The sequence below is a fragment of the Marmota marmota genome, unplaced genomic scaffold (assembly GCF_001458135.2).
Source record: "Marmota marmota marmota unplaced genomic scaffold, marMar, whole genome shotgun sequence".
In the NCBI taxonomy this organism is placed as follows: Eukaryota; Metazoa; Chordata; class Mammalia; order Rodentia; family Sciuridae; genus Marmota; species Marmota marmota.
Window position 1 is genome coordinate 41031375 of NW_026000082.1, and position 16853 is coordinate 41048227.

At 56.6% G+C, this 16853-nt stretch overlaps 2 protein-coding genes across 6 annotated transcripts in view; both read left to right on the plus strand.

The window, feature by feature from the left end:
* Nucleotides 1-5847, plus strand: part of Iffo2 (intermediate filament family orphan 2) — a 42947-nt gene extending 37100 nt beyond the window's left edge. For both annotated transcript variants that reach the window (XM_015485632.2, XM_048816238.1), the window contains 4 exons: nucleotides 397-517; nucleotides 647-739; nucleotides 1655-1785; nucleotides 2881-5847. In XM_015485632.2, the coding sequence (XP_015341118.1) occupies nucleotides 397-517; nucleotides 647-739; nucleotides 1655-1785; nucleotides 2881-2986 (451 nt within the window). In that variant the 3' untranslated portion in view covers nucleotides 2987-5847. The remainder of the gene's footprint in view (nucleotides 1-396; nucleotides 518-646; nucleotides 740-1654; nucleotides 1786-2880) is intronic.
* A 2866-nt stretch (nucleotides 5848-8713) lies between these two features.
* Nucleotides 8714-16853, plus strand: part of Aldh4a1 (aldehyde dehydrogenase 4 family member A1) — a 28888-nt gene continuing 20748 nt past the window's right edge. For 2 of the 4 annotated variants that reach the window (XM_048816234.1, XM_015485633.2), the window contains exon 1: nucleotides 8714-8870. In XM_048816234.1, coding sequence (XP_048672191.1) covers nucleotides 8809-8870 — 62 coding nt within the window. In that variant the 5' untranslated portion in view covers nucleotides 8714-8808. Of the gene's footprint in view, nucleotides 8871-10538; nucleotides 10599-16853 lie in introns of all 4 variants that reach the window. The other 2 variants (XM_048816233.1, XM_048816235.1) reach the window with 2 other exon arrangements.

The window sequence follows — 16853 nt, forward strand, 5'->3', positions numbered from 1 at the left end:
CATGATGTAATAAAAATATTTTTTAAATGCATAGCTCAGTGGCTGTCCAGGCTCTGTCAAGAAAAAAAAAAAAAAAGATTGGACTTGAGAGGAAGATATCTCTAGTCTCCATTAATTAAAGCCTGGTATCTTAAAAAAAGTCCTTGTGTGTGTGTGTGTGTGTGTGTGTGTGTGTGTGTAATATAAATCATACAAATAAAGCATAAATACATTCTGCATTTCACAAGAGTTAAACTCTTTTTGGATATGACAAGTGACCTCGGTGTCTGGCACTCCCATCTTTGTTAAGAAGCCTGGCAGGCCATACCATGGGGGAAGACACCCCTCTCTGTCCCCAGTATGGGCTGCTGGAACCTGGCTTGGGTTCACTTGTGCCCTCTGATGTCACCCCCATAGGCGGGAGACCTTTGACTTCGATGACGACTGTGACAGCCTGACGTGGGAGGAGAACGAGGACACGCTGCTGCTCTGGGAAGATTTCACCAACTGCAACCCCAGCATCGACCTCCAGGGCGAGGTGGGCCCGGGGCCTGGCATCCTGAAGGCTGGGGGCTGGGGCAGCGCCTTCCCACCACCCCTCAACCCTGTTCTTCCCGTGCAGCCCCCACCACCCAGCTCAATTGTCCCTTCTGTCCTGTTTCCCCAGCAAGAGGAGAATTTGGGCAACTTGATCCACGAGACCGAATCCTTCTTCAAGACGAGAGACAAGGAGTACCAGGAGACCATAGGCCAGATTGAGGTGAGGGCTCGGGCGGCCACAGAGTCCTCAAGGGAGGCTCCCCCAGGTCCACATGGCTGCTGCTCCTGGTGATCAAGTGTCACATGGGTGCGGGCTGGAAAGTGGGGTGAACACAGGCTCAGGAGTCAGGAGGCCTTGGATTCCCTGCCTCGTATTGGAGTCCCATCTTTCTTAGGCTTTTGGTTCCTGGGCTATAAGAGGGGGGTAGTGACCCCTGCCTGCCCCGAGAGTCTTTGGTTTTTTTTAATTATTCATTTGAGATGAGGATCCCAGAGTAACCAGAGCTGGCATTTGAGTGATCTGGAGCAACGGTAGGCACAGGGTGAGCCCTTCACAGGCACATGCTACTAGTGTCCTTACGTCCTTTCGGACCGCAGGAATTGTGTTCCCATAATACAGAGGAGGAGATGAGGTTAAAAGAAACCAAGCGCCTTGCCCGCGCCTTGCCCGTGCCTTGCCCATGCCTCGCAGCCGGGAAGCAGCGCACAGGCCTGTTCTCTCCAGAGGCTGTGCACGGGACCACTTCTGTAGGGGACACCTGATGCTGTCACCATGCTGGGGAAAGAGATCTCAGGGCCTTCCCTGGAGGGAGCGCTGTTTGGTAGAGGAGAAGGGCCAGAGCCATGGACGAGGCAGGACAGCTCGAGTCACTGCTGAGCAAGGAGGAGTCGCCACACTCGGTGGGACAATCAGGAGGCACTGCCTCGGGGTTGCTAAGCAACCCTTCCCCTTTGACCAGAAGTACTAGCAAAGGACGTGGACCAGGCAGCAGAGGGCCAGGGGCCGGTGTCCATGAGGCAAGGTCCTGAGGGCGTGGTGCAGTGGGGGCCCCCAGAGAGGGAGGGAGGAGGGAGGTCTTCGGGGATCTGCCACAAAGATGGCTTGTCCTCACTTATTCCCTGGGGTCCCTCCCAGCTGGAGCTGGCGACAGCCAAGAGTGACATGAACCGGCACCTGCACGAGTACATGGAGATGTGCAGCATGAAGCGGGGCCTGGACGTGCAGATGGAGACCTGCCGCCGGCTCATCAAAGGCTCTGCAGACAGGTGCGGACCTGGCCTCCCGGGGAGTCAGCGGCGGGTCCTCAGGGGGGCTCCTGGGCTGCCCCTCACAACCTGCCTAAGTGTCATCTCCCCACCGGTCGGTCTGTCCACCCACCCACCCACCCACGCAACCACCGTGCACCCTGTGAACATGAGCCCACCGACTGTGCTGGTGGCTTACCCAGCACACCTCATGGAACTCCCACAGCAACCCTGTCCCCATGATTCAGCGGGTACTTGCCAAAGGCCTGCTGGGTGCGAGGCCTCGGGGATCCAGAAATGAGCAGTCGGGGCCTCAGCGCTCAGGGGGCCGTGGGGAGGTGGGCAGGTGGGCAGGGTCCTCCCCCCCTGCGGGGGCTCGGGCTCCCATTGGTCTGTCGGCAGTGAATTCCCTTCTTCCTTTCCCGTCTCCCGACCCAGGGCCCAGATGGGTCTGCCCCATGAGACTGACATGCATCAGGCCTTGCCCACAAAGAGCAAGCCCGGGCCTTCAGGACACACAGCTTTGTTGGGGGTCAGACACGCTGATAATAGAGTCACACGTGGAGAATGCTTGGCCTAGAGCACAGATATGTGCGGCTGGCAATCCTGGCTCTTGTGATGGCTGTCACTAGAGAGCAGCTCTGTGGGGAGCAGTGTGTGCTTAGCCTGTCCTCTCTTCAACTCGTGGAATCCCCAGAACACACTGCGATTACAGCTTGCCCCTGTCCCCAGCCAAGTGTGATGGAGCCCGAATCGCAGTACAGCGTTGTTGACCTCCAGCTGGGGTAGCCTCCTGACTTGAGGTTTAGTGAGCACCTACTATGTGCCTGGACCTGGATGGGATGATTGCAGGATAGGAACCAAGCTTGATCCCTGGCCCCTGCTCCTGAGGAGCTCTCTGCCTGGTGAAAGTAGAGGCCGGGGCACGGGAACTCGAGAGGTCTCCAGAGTCAAGTTCAACTCATGAGCTTGAAGGTTCCTATACAAACAGAGCAAGGGCAGGGTTTAGGGCAGGACCCCTCTGAGAGCAGATGGTGGCTGCTCGGCTTTCCTGTCCCTTGATCCCCTCAGGAGCCCCCCCATGCTGACTGTCCCCCGTTTCCCCATGTTTCCCAGGAATTCGCCGTCCCCCAGCTCTGTGGCCAGCAGCGACTCAGGAAGTACAGACGAAATCCAAGATGAGCTGGAGCAGGAGGGGGACGTGGAGCCGATGGTCAGCTGATGACGGAGCCCCAGGCACCTGGTGGTCTTGGTGATGGGCCTGCGCCCCTCCTCTCCAGGGGGCCAGGAAGGCTCCTCCCATGGGCTCCAGTCCTCCCCACACAGACTTCCTCTGCCTGCCCTTCTCTGGAGGCCCCAAGGGACCGCTGCTTCCTTCCACCGCCCCCACGACCAGTGCCCCTCTCCATCCACCCCCCACCCAAGGAATGGTGCTGTCAATTTCTATTGTTCTCCACGTTACAAATGCAGACTTCTGTCGGAGGATGCAGTGTGAACTGTGCCTTCTCCCTTAAGCTGAGCCACTTTGAGCTCCAAAGATTTATTCCTGGCAGGTGTTTTTATACAAAACTCGAAGGTGAGGGCGGGGCCCGGCCTGCATCGCGCGGTTTCTACCCTCCCACCTGCTGCTCTGATTGGCCATGAGCTTTGGCTCCCTTTCTCCGTTGCTGACACCCGGGGGGCTCTCCCTTCCCTGGGAAGGAGCTCTTGCCTCTGGGCCTGGCGGGGACCTCCTGGGCCCTCACTTACTGAAAGAGAAAGGTGGAAGGAAGGGAGGGAAGACCAATTTTTATTTTCTATCTTGGATCTAGTGGCAAAGTAGAGGGACAAGGCACTGTGGGGGGCGGGGGGTGGAGCCTCACTGTGTTTAAACTACTATGCAAAAAAAACAAAACAAAAAGCAGCTTGCCTTATATCTTCCTGGATGGCAGGCCCTCTCCCGGCTCCTGGCTCTCCCCTGGAGCTGGGAGGGAGGCTGAGGTTGGAGCCATCTCCCTTGAAGCCTCTGAGGGTGCGCCTCCGTAGGTCCAGGTTGGGAGCGAGGCCTGCGTTCCTGCCAGGCCCGCCCCACCTGACCACTTGCTTTCTTGGGGACCTCTGTGGGGTGGGGTTGGGCTTGGGGCGCTTTTATTGTCCTGATGACTTGATGTTCTCCTCTCCCTCTCCAGCCAATAATAAGGATTTATAGAGCTGTAATTTCTCTGTGAGAAAGTCTGAAGGGGCCAGGCCTGGTACCTCTTCCGTCCATGGTAGGGCTACCATTGGTGCCCGCCTGCCGCCATCTTGGTTCTCCACTGTCCTGTGGTCACCTGGTATTAGGCCACTGGCAGGAAAGAGGCATTGGAAAGGGAAGCGGAGGGAGGTGGCAGGGGCTGCTGGTGGGTTAGTGTCTGGAGGTGGCTTGAGGAGAACCCCAGTGGGGGCCGTCCTTGTTCTGCGCACGGACACGTGAGCCTTTTTTCCCGTCATTCACTTTACCCACCAGCTGGGGAGTTCATCTGAGCCAGTATCTCCCCACGGTTTGAGGGGGCCTGAGTTGGAGGGCCCTTTGTTGAGACCACCCACCAAATCTCAGCTGGGAATCAGTCTAGCAGGCTTCCTCCCCACAGCTGTGTGTCCACTCCAGTGGGTGGGTGCCCATTTTTGTTTTTTGTTGGCCCAGGAGCTCCCTCTGGAGGTCAAAGAAACGAAAACGTGCCCCCTCGTGGGCTGAGGAGCACTCTGGCTGGAGAGGGTTGGTGGTTCCCTGACTTCCCTCTGCAGGGTGCCACTGGCCGTTCAGGGCCTGCTCTCGTCCATTGTCCCCACGTTTTGCCGTCTTAAAACCCTTGTACATTGCATTCATCAATATGTGGAGAGAGAGAGAGAGAGAGAGAGAGAGAGAGTCATTGCCTGTGATATAATTTATCAGAATCTGGTGGTGTTTCTCCTGAGCTTTTCCCTTTGTTTTATTTGGGGGGCGCATCCTGCTAGCCCCCGGGCAGTCTGGCGGCACGGCTTCTGACCTCCTCATCTCTCGATGGCCAGACAGCTCCTTTGGCAGGTACTTGGAGGGATCAAGGTTTTGGAAGAGAGACAGCCCCTTCCCCCCTCCTCACTGGCCCTTGTTGTAAAGGTCACAGGGTTCACACATATCTGATTATTATTATTATTATTATTGTTGTTTTATTTTGATTTTAACCAAAGGTTATCGGAGCGGGTTGGGCTTAGACCTCAGCTGCAGAAGAGATTTCCCATTTCCATGGGGGCAGGAAGATGGCCGCCCCCGTGGGTGTCCCCAGCCTGGGGCTGAGGGAGGCGTCCAGGGCTGTGGGGCAGGCTGGGTGAGAGCCAGCCCTGGGCTGTTCCTCCAGGTGGTGGGAGGGTCACAGACCTGTCTGTAGTTAGGACAGTTGGGCAGCAGTGTAAGTGTTTGGGGGACAGAGGTCACGGTGGCGGTGGTGTCCTGTGGTATTAGTTTGCTTCCCCCTTGTCCACATAGGCCATTTGTCTTCAGGGTGCTCTGATTTGTCCAGGGAGTGTGAGAATGGCTGGTGCCAGAGAGGGTCCCTGGCCTGAGCGTCCCTTCCTGCTGGCTCCCACCACCTGCTCTCCTCTGGGGAGCTGAGGCTTTGGGGCAGTGGGGAGGAGAGCAGACCAGGGTGTGGCCAGCTGCCTCCTGGGCAGGGCCCTGGGTCTGGCCTGGTCACTGTCCACTCCACTCAATTCTTTAGGTTGGTTGCCAGTGGGCCCTGCTTGACCCCTCGCCACGAGCCCACAGCTTGCCAAGAAAGACCCCACCGCTCACTGGGGCAGCACGTGGCCCAGTTGGGGCCAGCTGGTCCGTCCTTTGTAGAGCTGTAAATACTTCATTTTTTTGGTTTTCTATTTGGAAGCCCGGTGTCATATTGACACTGGTAACTTAGACTCGTTCTCAGATGGCCTCTCCTGGCTGCCCTCTCTCACTCTCACTCTCCTAGGTTTGGGGGTTTATAATACACAGGATGGGGGAGCAGCAGAGAAGGTAGCACTCTTTTGACTCCCTGGTTGATTGTGAAACACACACACACACACACACACACACTCTCCTCTGAGATTCTGAACGGTGAAAAAAATGATTGGCCAGCAAACACATTTTGCTTTCTCATGGCAATATGACTGGAGGCTCCGGAGGACCAGTCCGCCCTGGACTCCGCCCTGGAGCTCAGATGACTGGGGAGAGTCCAACTACTTTGCCTCGGGGTGGGAGGAAAGGGGGTGGGGCAGGGGATAATATAAAGGTGTAACTTAAGCTAAATGTAATCTATTTATAAAGCAAGAGACTCTCATCTATTTTTATGAAAGGAAAGGTTTTTTTAAATCTACGGTAGGCAGTTGAGGTAGCCCAGCATTTTTCTGTGGGCAAGATATTCTGCATGTCGCTGCTGGATTTCATGTAATCAGTACCCCCGGCCCCTGACTTGCCTTCCTGACCTCATCCACACCCAAGAGCGCATTCAGCAGAGACGAGCCCACTCCACCCTGTTTCCTTCTCCCCTGATCCCTCTACTCTTTGGAAGTCTTGGTGGGGGGAGGCACTTTCAGAGATAGGTGGGCGGCAGGGATTTCCAAATTGAGGGGAGTGGTTGGAAAAGGGGGCATTTGGTAGGGGACAAGCTCTGCTTCAGTCAGCTCTGATTAGGTACCCCAGCTCCGATCTGCCAGTCGGCTGTGTTGGGAGAGGGCTGGGAAGCAGCAGGCTGTGGGTGGTGATGGGGCCGAGGGCTCGGGAGCACAAGACCTCCTTTGGACCTGGGTCTTCGTGGGTCCCAGATGTCAGGCAGCCGGGGCAGGTCTGGAAATTCCCTAAGACACCCAGAGAGCAGCCCTGGCTGTGCCTACTCCCGCCCAAGGCTGCAGTCCTTGTGCTCCTGCAGGGTTCTGGACGAAGGACCCAGTATACTGCGGGTTTCCTTAGACCTGGTCCTCCTCCTGGGACAATAAGCTTGGCTCTAGATGGCCACTTTCCTAGAGTGGAGCATCTGATCTGCAGGTGGGTAAGGGGAAAGTTGGATTCTCTCTGGGAGGGAGTTTTCTTTCATGGAAGACTTCCTGGCACAGGATGGGTGCACTGCTCACCGTCTCCCTCCTTCCCAAGCTCTCAAAGACATGAAGCAAAGCTCCCTACCAAGACCCCTTTGTGGACATTTTAGCATCTACCTGGTTTTTAGTCCCGTCCTATCCCACTGTTGCTGTTCGTCTGCCAGCTGGGTCTGACATCACTGGGGAGGGGGGTTTGTACTCACTGAAAGACTACTGATCCTACCGGGAAACCAACCTGTTTACTGTACTGTTGTAAATATCATGCCCTTTATATCCTGTATATTGGCTTCTTTTAAATAAAGTGAAATGTCTTAGATTTGACTGTGCATTTATTTATTTTTAAAAATTGAGGATGCAAGTGATGATGGTGGATGGGGGGGCTGGAAGACAAAGGGCCACATAAACACTAAAGCAAACTTATTAGCCAACCCCCGATAAAATGGGGGAAATTTCACTTCACCCGTTAACAGGCACCTCACAATACGATCTTTGGTAGAAGAGGAGGGAGGAATTATGACATGTTTTACAGAAGGGGAACGGAGAGCCAGAGAGATGGCGCGGCTGCCTGCAATGGAAGTCCTGCTGACCATAAAGCTCCCCTTTCTCAAATCTTTCCAATGTGCCCACAGAAGCCTCCTTGCTGGGACTGTGGATTGAATACTGCCTCATGTTCTAGTGTATTCTTGTTAATGGCCACATTCAGGGTGACACTATTCCAACACCTGACAGGGCCTTCTCCAAGGAAGAAGAGGGAAAAAAAACACCATCAGTTAATTCCAAATTCTCTCCCCCCCCCATCTCTAAGCCACGACAGTAGTTTCCCTTCCTTTTTGAATATTTAAATGACCCGATGTGTCTTAAATGGTGTAATCTGGCGGAAAAGGAGTGATGGGGGCAGTCTGAGGTGCATGTTAACACCTCCATTTTACAGAAGAGGAAACCGAGACTCAGAGGGGCTAATGTAATTTTCCCAGTGTCATATCAAGGAATCAGAATTGGCATCGGAAGGGACTCCTAAGCAGGTTCTCGGTTTACAATGCTGCAGGAAATATAAACAGAGGATGAGAAAAGCCTTTAGAGATGGAGTAGGTTCCCACTCTCAGAAGACTTGAGCGTCCGAGTTTTAAATATGTTCGAGGGCTGAACATCAAACAACCTCAAACCCAGAAAACTGAAATTTTCATGGGGTGGGGGTGGGGCGTAGGAACAACTGGTTTTGCTGCCAGCGGCTAAGCACAGACCCGCTAGGTTTTATCTCCGGTCGATCACTAACTGCAAGGAAGCAGGGACTGGGTAACCAGCTGGCCCCGCGCCAGGCCGGGAGGAGGCGGCGGCTGGGCCCGCAGCCAGGAGGCTGGAGGGAGGAGGTTCGTCCCAGGGCCTGCAGTCCGGGTAGCGGAGGGGAGCTGCCTGCGGTGTGGCCCTACGGGGTCGGTGAGCCTGGCAGCGGGGTTGCAGCCCTCCACCCGCCAAGGACGTCGTAGGAGAGGCTAGCAGACCCTGAGGCACCTGTTGTGCGGGTCTGAGGGCGGGGCGCAGCAGGTCCGTCGGCCCTCAGCACGTGCCCCAACCCCGCTCTCTCATTGGCTCCCGCTGCCCCTCTCTCCCAGGCCCAAGAAGGCTGCGACGGGACCGCCCTGCTGATTGGCCCGGGGGCTTCCAAGTGTTGTTCTGATTGGTCGCTGCAGCTCACGCCCTCTCCGCCCACTGGGCCATACCATATAAAGAGGAGGAGCAAACCTCTATGTTTCAGGACTTCTCTTTCAGATTCCCCGTCCCGCGTTACAGCATGGCCTCGATCACGCAGCACAGACAGATTTTATTAGCGGAAGGTAGATCCACCTGGTGGGAACCCGAGCTCGGGCGGAGGACGGTCGGCGCGGGCGGGGCGCCCCCTCCCGCCGAGCTGGTGCGCTCCGGGCGGGGCCGCGCAGTCAGGCCGCCGGGGTTGCCCGTCCCGCGACCAGTCCGCCGCCAGCCGAGATGCTGTCACCGCTGTCTGCACTCCGTCGCGCCCTGCTGGCCCGCCCCTGGAGGGCGGCCGGGTGAGTGAGCACCCGTCCCGGCCGGCCCGGCACGGCGCCTGCTGCCCGGGGTCCCCAGGGTCGCTGGGCGGCTCCTCCGCGCTGGACGCCCACCTTGTGCGACCCTCCAAGTACCCAGCGGGGTACCCAGGGCTGCTTTCTGCCCGAGCTCGCCCCCTCCCGCACCCAGTCCTTCTCCCCACAGGATCCCTCAGTCCCCTCCCCGTCGCTCTCAGTGGTCACCTTCCTTTAGCTAAGGGATCCCCTTCCCGACGCCTGCACCCGGTGGGGGTGCTCGGGGCTGGCGTCCCAGGCTCAGAGAGTGGCCTCCTTCACTCACCCTCCTTCACGTGCTAGATATTGAAATTCTCTGGCTTCCCAGTGGGGACCACTTCTATTTTTAGCACACCACGCCCCTCTCCTCCCCACCCTAATCTCACATTCCGGACCCCCTCTGGCCTTCCGGGAGTCCTCTCCACCGGGATTTCCACCTCTCCCTCTCTCTTCCTCTTACTTTTTCAAGATAATTGTTAGAAAAGACGGACTCCTTTTCCCTGGTAGGTGGAATGATACTTATGCAGCGCTAGGCATTTGGCATGTGTCCTACTGTTAGGATTAAACAATTTAATACACGTAAAGTGCCCTGAACAGTGCGGGGCGCGGTCGTCATTATCACTTTTATTTAAACTTCTCACTACCTTGAGGCATAGGCATTATTATTCCGGAAAATGAAGAAACAGAGGAGCCGCCGTTCCAGGGTGGAGTGGCCTCTAAATCCAGATTTGCAAACCTGGGCACTAAGGAGCTGGGTTCCTGGACCATAGGTGCTCAGTGACAAATGGTCTAAGAACCCCTCCTGCCCTGAGCTGGGGGTCGCAGGAAGCTGGAACATCCACTGCCCCAGAGGGGCTTGTAGGATTCTGGTGGGGCTGAGGTATGAACTGTGTCCCCTCTGCCTCACTTTTGGAACTTGCCTCCCACTTGAGTTTGGTTTGCCTGGCCCCTAGGGCAGTAGCTGGCCATGCCCCCCTGGCTAAGTTCAGCACTCTCTGAGTTAATCAGTGTCTCTCTCCCTGCCCCCATGGCATAAGTTAGTTTTAACTTCTCTGTGTGTTCTCGCAGGGAGGGGATAGGGAAGGACACAGAAGAGGACATGGGACACAGAGGCTTCTCTTCCAAACTAAGATGGGCCAGCCCCACTTGCCAGAGCCTGGACATGGTCCCATCTGCAGCCTCTCTGTACATTCTGAGACCACCCCTCTCAGAACCCAAATGGAAGCCCCAGATAGGTAGGGCCATGCAACAGATTCATGTGCTGAGTCCTGGGCGGATGCTCAGCATACTGCAGGCAGAGATAGCAGCATTTATGGTGAGTGGGCCTGACAGGGGTTTTCAGCTCAATGAGGGGGAGAGGTGTAGACATAAAGCCCTCTAGTGGAAACCAGTCTGCATTCAAAAGAAAAGCCCATAGTACTATTTGCCAAGCCGTCAAGTCCCGCAGGCCCAGCGCTGCGCTATCCCCTGTCTTACAGATGGGGAGCCGTGTGCCAGTGAGGCAGATGTAGGACCAGAGTCACAGTTGACCTTACTTCACGTTCATGCACTTAATTACGAGGCCCCTGGAAGTGAGAGGAGAGAGAATATTTTGCAACAGGTTACACAGGCTCAGGCCTCTTCTCTGCCCCACAGCTGTCCTGGCTGGATGCCGGAGAGGGTTTCTCAACCCTGCACCATGAACACTGGAGCCAGGTAATGTCATGGGGACCGCTCTGAGCCCATGGGGTGCCAGGAGCACCCCTAGTCATGACAATGTCTCCAGATGTTGCAATTTATCACCTGGGGAGCAGAATGGCCCTGGGTTACCTAGCTCAAGGACAGCTTTGGTGTTTGATCATTTGTTCATTTATTTGACACATACACAGGAGACACCTGTGGTGCGCCGTGTCTGCCTTGATAGAGAAACAATTCTAGGACATTTTTAGTGATAGCTCTCAGTGTTCTAGAAGTTAGACTCTAGTACTAAGAAAATCTGCATTTTGGGGGCTGAGGCTGTAGCTCAATGGGAAAGTGCTTGCCTCGAATGGGTGAGGCACTGGGTTCAATCCTCCGCACCACATAAATATAAATAAAAGTCCTATGTGTTCATCTACAACTAAATAAACATTAAAAAAGAATAAGAAGAAGAAAATCTGCTTTTGAGGAATCAGTAGTGTTTCCCTTGCTGACTTGAATACTAGGAATTTCAGCATTTTTTCTGTTCGACACTTATTAGTTTGTTTTCTTTTTTTATTCAGTTAGTATGTGTGTATTATAAAAAGTACAAATAGTGCAAAAAAAGAATACAAAAATTGCATGTACCTCCACACATGGAATTAAATATTGTCATCATCTTAGTGACAGTCCTTTTTTACTTTCCATGAATGCATACAGTAAAAACCATAAAAGTGGACTCATGTGCGAGGACAGGTTGATCAACCCAAATCTGAAAATGAGAAATGTCCCCAAATCTGACTCTCTGTGCTCTGATGTGACGCCATAAGAGGAAAATTCCACACCTGACCTCGTGAGACAGGCCATGTCAAAATGCAGGGGCACTAAAAACATTGTATAAAGTCACCTTCTGGCTGTGTGTATAAAGTGTATGTGAAACTAAATGAATTTTGTATTTAGACTTGGATCCCAGGCCGAAGATATCTCATAAGTATATGCAAATATTAAAAAATCTGAAAACATCTGAAATTTCTGGTCCCAAGCATTTTAGGTAAGGGAATCTTCAGCCTGTATCTTTTTTTTTTTTCCTTGAATGCTAGGGATTGGACTCGGGGCCTGGTGCGTGAAGCGCTGTACCACCAGGTCACATCCCCACCTATACATTTCGTAGCTTCTTTTCTTTTTTCCCTCGGCACAGACTTGTCCTCCCTACTGTATGTCCCTGGGACTCCAGAGCTGGGTCTGGCACCTGCTAAGCCCTGGACAGACTGGGTGAATCCGTTCGTCAGGGAGCCCTTTTGTCCACATTTATTACAGCCAGTTTTGAGGCATCACTATGAACATGTGGCCTTTGAGGATGGACCCAGGTATGTGGCTGCTGACAGTAGCTAGCATGTGCCTTTCATGAGGATGATTTTACTCAGCTCCTGGCAGCTTACAATGTAGCGGTTACAGGTTTCACAGATGGAGCGAGGGAGGCTGATGGGAATGCAGGAAAGCTTGCCCAAGGCCTCAAGCTGGCTGGCACCAGGCCTCCCTTGCTGGCCTCCGTTCTCTGTGGACCCTGACTTCTGCCCTTTTCTCACTGGTGTCAGTAAATAAAAGACCTGGCCAGGAACCTTGTCCGCTTACAACAGGTGCCAACTGCGTCCCTTGCCTGCCCTAGTGCCGGACCTGGAGGTGATTCCTGCAGTCTGCTGGGGGGTTTGGGATTGCACCTGCCTACCACCCCTGGGCCCTGCAGGTGTCCGGGGGGGGGGGCCGTGGGGTCCCTTGACGCCCATCTACCTGCTTGATTTTCATAATTTCAGAGCCACCCAGTGTGTACCAGCTTGCTGCCTCCCGCATGGGCACAGGCTGCCTGGGCTGGCGGTCGCTCCCTGCGTTCCCTGGGCGCGCTCTGCTCTCAGACCCCCCCCAGGCAGTGGCCAGCGCACTCAGGGCTCCTGGCCTGGAGGGCGCTCCCCTGACCACATGAACGGATGCAGTTTTCATGGCTTCAGCAAGGTGGCTGTCCTCTGGCCTTTCTGTGTCCTCTTCTGTGAAATGGGGACAATCCTATTAATAGCCGTGGAGCAGTGATTGCACGGATTAGTGCTGGTGCGAGCCTGGTACCTGGCGTGTGTTCTGTGAGTATTCGAGTGCAGAGTGAGGAAGCTGCAGCTGCCATACTGCCTCTGAAGTCGTTCAAGCCCCCACTCAGCAGCTGGCACTGGCCGCCCTGGGGGCACTCTGCCAACGACACCCAGGAGGTGTTGGACAGTGGCTATTGGCCTGGCTCGGATCCTGGCCACACCTCTTAAAAGCTGTGTGGCCCTGGGCAGGCTACTTGATCTTGCTGTGCTGCCTCGTGTTATCATGTGCAAAATTGGGAAAATCAGCAGCCACCTTCCAGGGTCATCTCTAGAGTGAATGAGTTCACAGGTGGAAAGCACTCTGGAGGGTGCCCGGCACCCAGAAAATTTGGCAAATGTTGCTCTGATTATCATTCCCTCCCACCAGTGGGGTGGGTGCCCTGGGTGATCGGGCAGCCCTGACCAGGAGTACCTGGGGTGGCTCAGGGCAAGGGCCTGGGACTCAGGTGTCCCCAGCCCCCTTTATTCTCACTGCTGTGGATACAAAGCCCCTGATTGTCCCCAGGCTTGAGGAAGACACCTGCCTTCCTGGGGCCTCCAGAGCCCTGAGCCCTTTCCTTTCCTGGCAGAGGTGACAAATACAACAGAAAGACCCTGGCTGAGCAGCAGTGCCACTGGGCAGCTGAGTGGCCTCGGGCAAGCCTCTACCCATCTTGGGGTGGCCACTTCCACAATAGGAGGTCCTCTAGCCACACCAAATGGCCAAGGGACTGACCACGGGCCTCTGAGATGTACGCGGGGGGGGGGGGGGGGCTCTAACCATGGACTGTGTCCAGAGGAAGGAAGACCTGGAGCTGTCATTTGCTAGCCGTGACAGTGACCGTGACCGTGAGCCATGAGCCATGAATGAGTCCTGTAGTCTCTGAACCTCGGTTTACTCATCCTTTAAAGACAGTCATGGTGGAGCCTCCTCCCGTGTTCGTAGGGTAGTTTTCCTGAGGGGTTCCTGCCTCTCCTTGGCAGGGCTGGGCTGCAGTCAGGCCTGGTCTGGGCCTGGTGCCCGGCCCCTAATTGCAGTGATAAGGAGGATTTGCCTTATCAGGCCCCAGATAACAGTGGGGCCAGCAGGACTGAATGAGGAAGAGCCAGCTTCCTTCCCATTTCTCTCCTCTTGGCCTTGGCCGGCCAAGGCCAGGTGCGCAGGGCATGCTCCGTGACATTGGCACAACACGTAGCCCCGTTGTTAAGCGAGGAGGGCCTGCGTGGCTTTGGTTGTGTCTGGAGTGGCCACTGCAGGAGCGTGGGCGGGAGCCGATGGCGCCTTGGGCTGGGGGGTGCTCAGGGTGACTGGGGGCCGAGGCCCCCCCTCGCTCCTCCTCCTGGGGTTTCTCAGGTGGCGTCTGCTCGCCCCCAGCTCCGGCCGCAGGAAGGGTGACGTGGGCTCAGACCCTGGCGCCTGCGGGCGGGGAGGGGCCCTGGCCGTGGGGTCCCTGGGTGAGCAGAAGCGGGTGCCCCAGGTGGTCAGGGGAACCTGAGTCAGGTTCAGACCCCGCCCCGCGCCTCCTCCCTGCAGCTCGGCAGCATGAGCTGCTCTGAGAAAGGTCCAGGTCCATCCTGCGGCTGGCTGTCCCTGGGGCTCGGGCTGTGGGCCTGAGTGACGGGGAGCTGACGGTGCCCTGCTCCAGTGCCCTCCATGGTGTAAGTGACCGAGTGAGGGCTGTGGACCTGCCCAGAAGGCCCCTGGAGATCGTCGTAGAGGCCCACGTCCTGTGAATGACCGCCCCCACCTCACCCAGGCCCACGAAGGTGCTCCTGTGAAGTCAGGAGCGGCCGAGCGAAAGAGTCGGCCGCCAGTCCCTGCTTCTTCCTGGCTGCAGTTGACGGGGCTGAACTCTGAACTGGTCTCGGTTGCCCAAGCCACACTCTGGCTGATGGACAGCTGGGCCAGGGCCTGGAGACTTTCTAGGCACAGAGAAAGCCTGTGATCCTGAGGTCATGGTGGGCCTCTGCCCTGTGGCAGGTGGAGGGAGGCCTGCAGGATTTCTGTTTCTGGCACTTCCTGGGACGGGCAGGGCAGGGAAGCTGGTGTCCTGTGGTCCTTGGAGTTGTGGTGGACGGTGGTGCTAACCTTACCGCATCCCGCGATGGAGCACCCAGGCCTGTCCTGGGAATGTGATCCTTGGGAATGTCTGGGGGCCACTTTGCCTTTGAAGGCCTGGCCGGAGTGGAGGGTGAGTGCAGGCAGGGCCCCCGGGGCTGGCAGCAGTGTGCCTGGGTCTCGAGCAGGTGCTGGTGTTGGCTCCAGGTTGTGGCTTCCAGAGCCCAGGCTTTCCCACCAGCAGGGAACCCGGGGCCCAGAGAGGGCTGGAGCTGATTCAGTTACTTAGTGTCCACTGCCCGGCCTGGGAAAGAGCCGGTGCTGCCTCAGCAGTCCAGGCTGGGGGGGGGGGCTCCAGGGCTCAGCCCAAATCTCAGCCAGAACTTTCCAGATGGCCCAGGGGTTAGACACCGCCCTTTCTTGAGGGGCTGCTGGGGCTTGCTGCTGCCTTTCCACTCTGCCGCTGGACAGCGGTGGAAGGGGCCAGTGTGGATTTCTTTCATTTTCTTTCCTTCTTTCTTGGTGCCAGGGATAGAACTCGAGGCGCTTAACCACTGAGCCACAGCCACAGCCCTTTTTTATATTTTATTTAGAGACGGGGTCTCTCTGAGTTGCTTAGGGCCTCGCTGTTACTGAGGCTGGCTTTGAACTCTGGATCCTCCTGCCTCAGCCTCCCAAGCTGCTGGGATCACAGTGTGGCCACCACGCCTGGCTAGCAGTGTAGATTTCTGTGGCTTTGCATTTGTAGCTCACAGCACCATTTTAAAGACGGACAGTGACTCGCTCAGGGTCACACATCTAGTGGGACGGGGCTGGATGGGACCTGGATCTGCCCTAATCCCTGCTTTCTTCCTTTGGCTGGGGGAAGGGTGGCTCTGGCTATGTGTGGGGAGGGTTGGGAGAGGAGGAGGGCCTGGTGCTCAGCTACCCGTCCTGGGTGCCGCCTGCCCTTCCTTCTGCCTGGAATGTGCTGCCCAGAGCTTCCCCGCCTCCTCGGGGACACGGACCACCCTCCCCTGTTCCTCATTCTGGGCTGCCTTGGGTAATGCTGGTGTTTATTTCCTAACTGTACCCGCCACAGGGGGCCAGCGGCTGAGGCCCATCTTGGTCACCGTTGGACCTTCAAGGTCTGGAACGTGTCCAGATTTGGTCGGTGCAGAGCGCGTGCACAGCCTGCCAACCAGGTCCTTCCTCGAGGACCCCCAGTCTGGCCTTTGAGGCCCCAGAGTCCTTCCCAGGGAGAAAGGACTCCTCCCCCAGCCCGGCCACCGCGTCCTCCTGCTGGGCCTCGCCGAGCCCACACAGCACCACCCTGACACAGGCGCTCCGAGGCCTGAAGGATGTGTCGTTTCGTCTTAGCACAGACAGAAACAAGGTCACCGTGTCACCCACACATACTGGGCCCCCCTCTTGTTAAATAAGAACTCCCACTCTGCCCAGTCACAGAATTACCCCAGCATCCACCCAGAGCCAGCCCCGGCCTCCTGGCCCTCCTCCAGATGGCCGCAGCAGCGCCAGGTCCTGCACTGCTGTGTCCCTCCTACTGAGGCGCCCCGGGCGGCCTCCGACCAGCCCAGCTCAGTCCGTGCTCGTGGCTTGGGGCCGGGAGCACTGTTACCAGGGGCAGTTGTGCCTGGGTTTGTCTGGCTCGCATCCAGTCCCTCCTCATTTTGGGCTCAAACTAGTCATTTTCCTGTTAGGACTCAGTGACCTATTTCTGTGAAGGGGCTGCTGGCGAGGCCGTCCGGGCCGCGCTCATCGTCCACGTTTACAGAGGAGGACACTGGACCTGGCCCAGCAGACCCTAGAGTCCTGCTGCCCCCCGGGGCCCCCAGACATGGTGGGGGTCACAGGTCATCAAGGTTTGGGGCTCCGTCAAGGAGTTCTTGGAACCCAGTCCTCTGGAACCAGACAGGGACCCCTAAGCCAGCGCTCCCTGTCACTGTGAACCGGGCTCGGGCCACCGGCCCAGATCCCCAGCCGCCTCCTGGACGTCCTTGCCACCCGAGTGCTCAGCTCCACTCTGGGGAACGCGGCTCTTCCCGTTCTGGGGGAGCTCAGCTCTGGGGTGTGCTGCCTGTTCAGCTTCGGGGAAGAAGTCCCTGGGTCTGCGGGGTGGGT